Source organism: Lipophrys pholis, assembly GCF_963383615.2.
Source record: "Lipophrys pholis genome assembly, chromosome: 15".
Classification (NCBI taxonomy): domain Eukaryota; kingdom Metazoa; phylum Chordata; class Actinopteri; order Blenniiformes; family Blenniidae; genus Lipophrys; species Lipophrys pholis.
Window position 1 is genome coordinate 25,070,000 of NC_137642.1, and position 9,405 is coordinate 25,079,404.

At 41.2% G+C, this 9,405-nt stretch overlaps 1 protein-coding gene across 1 annotated transcript; it reads right to left on the bottom strand.

Annotated features, from left to right (window-relative positions):
* Positions 1–280: 280 nt before the first annotated feature.
* LOC308120490 (gonadotropin subunit beta-2-like) lies at positions 281–8,201 on the bottom strand (the record flags this gene model as incomplete). The annotated part of the gene is made up of 3 exons (XM_080481117.1): positions 281–514; positions 7,745–7,863; positions 8,123–8,201. 3 exons carry the CDS (start codon positions 8,199–8,201, stop codon positions 281–283), a joined length of 432 nt encoding a protein of 143 aa, XP_080337243.1.
* Positions 8,202–9,405: the final 1,204 nt, after the last annotated feature.

The following is a 9,405-nucleotide window of genomic DNA, read 5'->3' on the forward strand; positions in this document are numbered from 1 at the left end:
TATATATATATATTTATTTATTTATTTATTTTTTAATATATATACTGTTTCTTTTTTTGACACTACAAACCTGATTGTGACACCAGTGATGTGGGAAAACCCTCTGGAGGCCTTCAAGGCCGTCCAGGACTCAAAGTTAGGAACCGCTGGGTTCTGCAATGTACCAAACGCACCAGAAACCCTTTTGATATAAATCTTTATTGAATACGATGCTTTGTGCCGAGTGACCGAGTGACCGAGCGGCCTCCGCCGCTGACATGTCGCCAGTCGTCAGCCGGTTCTAGGAGTAGTGTGGAATGTCGTTGAGGCAGAAGTCGGGCCGCAGGCTCTGGGAGGTGCAGTCCGACGTGTTCATGTTGCAGCGCCCGCAGTGGCAGCTCAGAGCCACGGGGTAGGCCACGGTGGGGTCGATGCCGGGCGGGCAGTCCGGGATCTGGAAGGTCTTGTAGTACATGGCTCCGTACACGCACACGTGCTGGTACAACTTGTGGAACAACACCTTGGCCACAGGATCCTGGAAAATATACGACCGGAGATGAAGTGAAGTCTGAAATCTTCCACAGTGACCCTGTTGTTTCGCTGCATCTCACTGCTGATATATTTCTTTTCCCTTTTTTTGAATTTATTTTCCATTCAGCTCGCTCATCCGTGTGTTTGATATAAACATGGACGTCCATGTCTGCACCGACACCTCAAGTATCGGCAAAGGCTTCATTTTTGACAATATTTTAAGTAAAAATTCATCTTTAATCTGTTACTTGTGAGAAATGTGGAACATTAAGACATTTTGTGCACCTGTAATCACGAATTTGAGAGTGTGGTATTGTATTTGTGGAGAGTACACAACTCATGATACACGACTACAATTAAAAAGATATATGTGCAATTTAGGTCAATTTTTTTATCATTCTTTTTTCTATTATACAGATTTTGCTGTATATAAATGGGAAGTTATGTAGTCTTGAGTAAATATTAAACATTGACATACCCTTCAAAAAGTACCTACAGTTGAATATTTCTACTTTCAATAATTAGAGTGAAAATTGTTAAAAAGGAAAAAGTCTGTGCTTGAAGGAACGGTTGGAAATTCACTTTAGGTTCATTAAGATAAAAAAAAAAAAAAAAAAGTCTTTTTTGGAGGATTTACGTGTCAGGCGAGGTTGTGATAATCAGAATTTCTTTGCCAGTCTAAACACATCGTAGCACAACATTTTCCTTTTCATTTTAGTTAAAAACAACTTCCTGTCACAGGTCAAATTAATGACCCATTACGTGTGAGGTTTGAATTTTATGGCCGCAAATTCTTTCATTTTAAAGGGGACATATCATGCTAAATCCACTTTTTTAGCCCTTAAATGCATGTTGTTGTATATTTAGAGTGTTTAGAAGTACAGAAAAGTTCAAAGTAGTCTCTTCAGGTGCTCCGTTGATATCTTTATATTCTGTTTTGGTCATATTTTGCGATCGGTTTCGATTTTTCTATTCTCTATTACGTTTTTTGAACAATGACGTCACAGTATTCGCAGCTGAACTGCCAAATTAGGACATCGACATTTCGACCAATCCGCCATTTTTGTTTCTCGCTGCGATTTTGTAGTCCAAACACAAGGATGCCGAAGTTACGAGAGGATAAGTCGAAATGTTCGGTTGTTGGATGTAGTAACCCACAAGCTTCGTTACACCGTCTCCCAGCATCAGAACCTTTTCGAAGTGCCTGGTTGAGTTTTATTTTTCACAGAAACGTACCCACATCTGTGGGTAAGGTCATTTTTGTGTGCGCGAATCACTTTAAGAATGACTTTCAGCAACCTCCGCCAGTATAAAGAAGGATTTGCCGAAGGACTTGGTCTGATTGAGCGGTCAGTTCCTTCTATCTATGGAGACGACGAACAGAGCACTTCGGTAAGCTGTATATAACGCTAAAAAGTGTGATGATAAGACGTCCCTGTCATTGTTTTGTTAGCATTAGCAGTTGCACCGTCTTCATATGTTAGCGCTGTGTGCTCGTTTTAGATTATAATGTAACTTCTGTGTTAAATAGTCATTGTAATACAGGCAGTATTGTAGTAGTGGGCATGGATTGAGAAGTTATTGTAAATATAGTAACACACCATTGCGTTACATCCATATGAAGACGTTGTTCTGTAGGTGCATCATCGTCATTTTCATCTCGCTCCGCCGGGTCCGACTCTGGCTCCAACATGTATGGCTGGATGGACAAATCTTCCGTTGTTGACATTTTGTAAATAATGTGTGAATATAAAGTTTCTGCGCCGCTAGATAATTGTATCTGTTCTATCAAACTACAAAGATGGCCGAACAGGGTGACGTTGAACCGAGTGTCACCTCTGCAACCTGGAGAGGAGGCGGGGTATGAAGTGTCTCATTTGCATTTGATGAGACCGCCCCAAAACAAGTTGCTCTCAGAAGCACATCAGAAAAGGGGTTGGAAAGGGGCCTGTGGAGCTATAATAATGAGGAATTCAGACCCAAGCATTGCAGTTCCGCTTTATGTAGACCACAACTGTATGAGTTATATGTAAAAAGGAAGGATTTAAAAGCATGATATGTCTCCTTAATTATCTGACGAATGGAGGCGTTCAGTAGCCGACAAGTTACAAGCTGCTGCCACCTTGTGGTCAAGACGTGTAATACTTTGAACACAATGTGAGTCTCTGACATGGATTGCTCTGTTGTAAAATGGTATATATACTTTTTTTTTTTTTTTTACATTCTCTTTTGATAGGCCATCATATATGACCGGTCCATGCAGAACAATCCGTCTTTACAGGTTTACCTCCGTGGTTCAGCTTCGACATCCATCCATCCATCCAGCTGAAGTAAAAAAGTGAAATACGTACAGGATGATGACTACGGGGTTACAGAATGCTTGTAATGAGAAGAATACCCTCTACGGAGAATTCATCAAATTGTAAAATAGAAAACAATAATAAAAAATATGAAAGAAATATTGGATATATTAAACTGTCTTATCAAAAACGATTTGACACGAAAAAGTTATTTTCAAGACTTTATTGATAATAAAATAAATACAAAAGGACAAAATGTTTTTACAACGTTTTGTAAATGTTTGCAGAAAGAATCCCTGAGGACGATACTATAGACAGAAATGTCCCTTACAGCAGTGGAGGATCATAGATACTGTAAATAAATATATCTATTAAATATGTGATTGTATCAGGATTTCACTCAGATATTTACATTGTCAGTAGTATTCACACACCAGTGGATGCGGCCGCCATGCAAGGAACCTAGTCCATCTACTGGGAACATTTTGGGGTTCAGTATCTTGCTCAAGGACTCTTTGACATGTGGACATGGAAATTGAACCTGCGACCTCCGTGGGAAAAGTGTAAAACTGCACAAATCTCATTGATTTCCAGCTTAAAATTTAGTGTGAATTTGATGATTTCCCCTCATTATTGGTGTAAAAGTATAAAAATCTTATTTACACATCTTAGTCAGCACGACTGTCGACGTGTTATTGACATCATAGGTTTTCAAGGCCCCAATCAGGCAGCAGAAGGGCTTTTTCAAGGCGAAGGGAAACAATACTTCGGTGTTTCGGTCATTATGTTGGAGTTTTAAAGCAGAATTCACATGACGTATCATCATTTTGACTTTTTCTTCTTTTTAATCCTTCATAAGCAGCACCTGTTTTCTTAGGTCTTACTGCTATTTTTCGGGGGGCGGCGGGGGGGGGAGGGGGGGGGGGGGGGGGTTCACTCCTCATGGTTATTGTGAAAGAAACAGGAAGTTCTCAAATGTGTTCACTTCTCTGATAAAGTGTAAAAGTGAACGTTGACATGAATTTGGAGGACTGCTACAAAAACGTTGAATAAACAAGTTTTAGGAAAGAATATATACACTGGAATCAGCCCAAATAATCTGAATCTAATCTGGAATATGAGGATAAATCAATGTGCAGTTCTCTTGTAGCAGGTAGAAATTAGACGAATCCTCACAGTGAAAGGAGAAACCAGTTTTCAGCCACTTGCAGCTTCAGCATCATTGTGTTCATCCTCCTTCGGCACTTTATTGAAACGGAGTTTGCTGCAGATGCTGAAATAAGAAATGGAATTATTCAGAAGAAGGCAGATCAAGGCAGAAAGAGAGTGTTAGATCTACTGATGGGATTATTCGTACTTGCTCAGTCAATCTTGGAGTCCAACCAGAACCAGAACCAGACCCAGAACCACCAACAATCCAAGGCTGCAGTAGATCCCAATAAGCTCTGATCATAGAAGAAAAAGTTACATATTCATGAATCAGACCGAGTTTACATTCTGTCCAAATTTATTTTGAACAATTCCAAAAAGGTGCATAAAGTGTCTCCAACAGGAAAGTGAGGACGAGGACATCAGGAAACAGTGACTGAGTCCAGCTTCAGGTCAAACTTTATCATCAGTTTCAATGAATCTTTACAAATCAGCGACAGTTTATTACTTCGTCCTGCTGGTTCTGGCTGCTTCTGGCTGCAAGTGGCTGAAAAAGAAGAGAGAAGATCACATCAGACTGGAAACTTTCTATGACTGGACAAACACCTCTGCAGCAATCCACCAATCAGGCCTGTGTGGACAGACGGAAGCCACGGAAAGTGAGGACGAGGACATCACGAAACAGTGACTGAGTCCAGCTTCAGGTCAAACTTTATCATCAGTTTCAATGAATCTTTAAAAATCAGCGACAGTTTATTACCTGGTCCTGCTGGTTCTGGCTGCTTCTGACTGCAAGTGGCTGAAAAAGAAGAGAGAAGATCACATCAGGCTGGACAAACCACCTCTGCAGCAATCCACCAATCAGGCCTGTGTGGACAGACGGAAGCCACTCCTCAGTAAAAGACAAACGGCAGCCCGTCTGGAGTTTCATCAAATGCACCTGAAGGACTCTCAGACCAGGAGAAACTAAACTCTCCGGTCTGATGAGACAAAAGCTGAACTCTTTGGTGTGAATGGCAGCCGTCATGTTCGAAGGAAACCAGGCGCCGCTCATCACCAGGCCAACACCGTCCCTACAGTCAAGCACGGCGGTGGCAGCATCATGTCGTGAGGAGCCGAGTCAGGATGGAGGGAAAGATGAACGTCTTCTGTCTGTCCTCTTTTAAAAACTACCTTCTGCTTTACTTGCCTTGGCCTGACAGAACTCAGTAACACACCGTCACTCTCCTATAACAAGCAAACAGATACTCACTGGTACAAGTTGCTGTGTGTGTCGCTCCCTAAACAGACAGAAAACAGACAATATATTCAGATTATTGTCCAAAGCTCAGCAGAAAGATGATCAGTTTAATACACACGGCAGAATTGTGGATGGAGTCGATGAAATGTGGGTCAGAGTGCAGCTTTTTAACGTTCGTTGTGTGATACCTTATCATCGCTTCTCGTGTAGAAGATGACCTCCTGACACCCCGGTAGAAGAAGATGTGTTTCGTTGTAACACAGCACCTGATCCGTCTTGTTAAACTGGGATTCAAACTGGTGGGCCAGCGTGTGATGCTGGAGTCCAAGAGGAAATAATGAGACTGGCAGTTTATACGAGTACAAATGTCAATAATCACACTTAGCTGGTATTTCTATAGATAGATAGCTTACAGTAGCATTGTCCCAAAATATATCCCAGTGTCCATCAGTGTGGTTGACCTGGTATAAGGTCCCTCCAGGTGTCCCAGTGACGCTGCAGTAAAGCTCATCAGCCAGTGTGGAGGACAACTGAAGAATCCACACTGTGGCTATAAAACAAGAAGGACAAAATTCATCATTAGAAACACCAACTTTGTCAAAACACACACAGTTTGATCCCAGATTAACTGGTGCTACAGAAGAGTATTAGGGCGATTAAAGAAAAAAATATCCGGAGGTAAAAAAAACAACAAACTTTTTGCACTTCAGAAAAAGTCGAAAATCAAAGTCGAGATTTTTTATTTATTTTTTCCCCCAAGGAGAGACAGACGTCTGTCCGTCCCTCATCATTTGCCCGTGGTTTTGAAATCACATTAAATCACTTAATTCTGACTAAATAGTGATGCTTACTGCACGTGGACATGTGATTTTACACAGAATTTCCTTGATTAATAATAAGACATTTTATAAGCACCCCGGGATCCCTGCCGTTGTCCTTCCTACTCGACGACAGAGAGCTGCGGTCTGCACTGTCTCTGCAATGTCCTGAGACTGATTATAACTGCATCGTGTTCATGAGCTAAAACCTGTTCTGAAGCATCTTTTCACCACTTCTTTAAACCGCCTGTGATACATTTTGGAGCAGTCACACGCGCTGGCATGTGGATGGACGGACTTTGTAAAAACTTTTTTTCTCCTCAAATTTTTTTTATAAATAATCGACTTTGATTTTCGACTTTTTTTCTGAATTGCATGAGGTTTTTTTTTTTGGTTTTTTTTACTTCAGTGGCTCTAGTACTTTTCCGTATCCAACAGATCAACCTCTGCTGAGGTAAAAGAAACTAAACTGTGCTGTGGATTGTCACTGCTCTCACAACCTGTCTGAAAAGAGACGGGTTGTGAGAGCAGTGGAAGCAGCAGTCAGTGTCGTGACCTCATTAGGTTTTTTGCTTTAACGCAAATACCCGGAAATAAAACTCACATTCATTCAAAGTGCGCAAATGTGTTTTTTCTCCAAATTTGCTGCAACAAATGTGAGCATGTCAGGTTGTTTTTTTGTTTTCTTAAATCAGTGACTTGTAAATTAGGATTTGTCCACCTGTAATTACGAATATGTGAGTGTGGTATTTGTGGAGAGAAAATACATCTACAAATATATAACTCATGGTACACAACTACAAATATAATTACAAGTACACAGCCCACTGTACACAACTTTAACAAGAGCTCAATCTTTGTCTTCATTCATATCCAGGTTTGTTCAGCTGGACCCTTGCAGGAGTTTGATGGGTCATAAAGTGATAAAGCTTATTAATCTATAAGTTGAAGGACTTACCAAACACTTGGAGAATCTTCTGGGCTTCCATCGCTCCAACACACGTTAAAGAGTCCCCAGGTAAATGGTGAATCCACTGCTCTGAGACAAGTGTGAGCCGCCCCCGTGTTTTTATACGGAGTCACCGGCGCGCTTCGCTTGGGCGGGACTCGAAAATCCGCGCAAGATGATTCGAACATGAGACGAAGCGTTTCGCATTCTAATTGGCTGCAAGTTTTTCCCGTCACAGTATGACGCCTACATTAACAGTCCCAGTTAGATTCGTAGCTCCGTGAAACGCTAACAAGGCTGAGGTGAACATTACGCTACGAGTGGGTTTATGCCTCTGAATGTCCCGAAGCAGCAGTGATCAGGAGAGTTTAGAGGCTTCGTCTGATTTTATGAAATGTCCTATTTTTTTACCCACCTCATGCTGTAAAGACCTGTGATGGGTGACGGTGACATTTAGTCTGTTTCTCATATCTCAAGCAGGTGAAACATTAAACTGAGTGTTTTCCAAGACTGAAGATAAATATTGTGGCGACATGAATGAGAAGGAATGTTCAGATATAATGTAGAGATGTGAGACTGTTTTCGTTATATTTCCAAATACGTACACAATATTATAATATTGGACATAGCGACAAAGGTAGAATTCTTATGAAAAAGTTGATCTATCTATATCTGTCGAGCCGTTACCGGGAAAGATCAGGAACCTACACCGGAGGACGGGGCTGCAGTAATTTGACGCCCTGCCTCACCTTGAGTTTGTTTCCCCCACCCACAGTACCTTGGTGGGACAGTGCCCGCTGCAGATGGTCGTTTCCACCGAGTGACACCGGGGGCAGCCCCTCTTCTCCAGAGACACCATGTGCTTGATGGGCTGACAGGAAGGCAGCTGGAAGGCTCCTGGGGAAGGAGGAGGAGGTTCAAATAAGCCACATACTGTTTTAAAAGAAGCTGTTTTTAATGTAAATCCCTCTTTGGTTTCTTATTCACAAGCACCTCTCTATGTTTACTAACTTCCTAACACTATATTTCTTATATTTCTCTGACTCAAATCCACTGTAATCTGAATCCTGATCATTACTCGTGATAAAGCTAAACTGTCTCGATGATGTTCATGGACACAAAATGAATGAGTACAGGTTGAAACTGTATGTCGCACCTGATGGAGCCGACAGCCACACGAAGGACGCTGCTCCCAGAAACAACCCCAGCGTCACTCTGCTGACCCGCGTCGCCATCCTGCAGGACAAAGTCTGTTGTTTCCAGTCAAAAATAAATAAATCAGCGACATGGTTTATTACCTGCTGGTTCTGACTGCAAGTGGCTGAAAAAGAAGAGAGAAGATCCCATCAGACTGAAAACTTTCCATGATGCTCTTGTTGAAATGTTTTCATTGAGACTTTCTGTTCTTCCACATGTTCCCTGATCTTTGAGCTCGTCTTAGTGTCTCATGTTACATAATTTTCTAGATTGAACCTTTTTATTTCTGAACTTCCACTTCATCATGAACTCCCTTCTGGTTTACTTATATTTCTACTTATATAACTGTTGATAATCACACCTAAACCAGTATTTCTAAACTTAGTGTGTGTGTTATCCTTTTTCGCTTTTATTTTATTTATTTACATGCTTTACTTTCATGTTACAACACATTGTACAAAGAAAAGTATCAAAAAATATTTTGCTTCTCATGTATGAAATCAAGAAATGACAATAAAACAATAAATACATCTGGTTTGTTACAGTTCCGTTCATCCAAAGAACATCCTGGTATCTATCAGTGTGGTTGACCTGGTATAACGTCCCTTCAGGCGTCCAAGTGACTTTACAGTAAAGCTCACGAGCCAGTGTGGAGGACAACTGAAGACGCAAGACTGTGGACATGAGACAAGAAGGACAAAATCCATCATTAGAAACACAAACTTTGTCAAAACATTCCATGGAATGTTTTGACAAAGTTTGTCAAAACATTCCATGGAACCTGTCATCAGCGGGACGTTACAGTTTGCTGCTGTTTTTTGCGGAAAGGAGAATGAAGTGCAGTGACTCAGCAGAGGCTCCGGGCTCCTCTGCGCTGCGAAGCAATGACTTCCCGCCCTTTCCTCTCTGCGCTTGCCAAACGTGCCAAAACCACGAGCGCGCTTCGTCACGCGTGTTTATTCATCAGTCTATCATCTGCTGCGCGTTACAACCTTTGATTGTTTGATCGCAGCAATTTTGCGCAGAGGTGAGAAAGTTGTCGTGGCCTCCGGATGACTCAAAGTACCAAAATGAAATATGCAAATACACCATTGGATGATTACTTAAAAGTGTCATTAATTGCTTTAAAATTGGAAATAAATACTTTAATGTGTCATGAGTTCATTGAAATATCAATTCATGTGATGTAAAAAAAACAAAACACAATTATTTCACTATTTCGTTAATGACGTCATGGTTCGG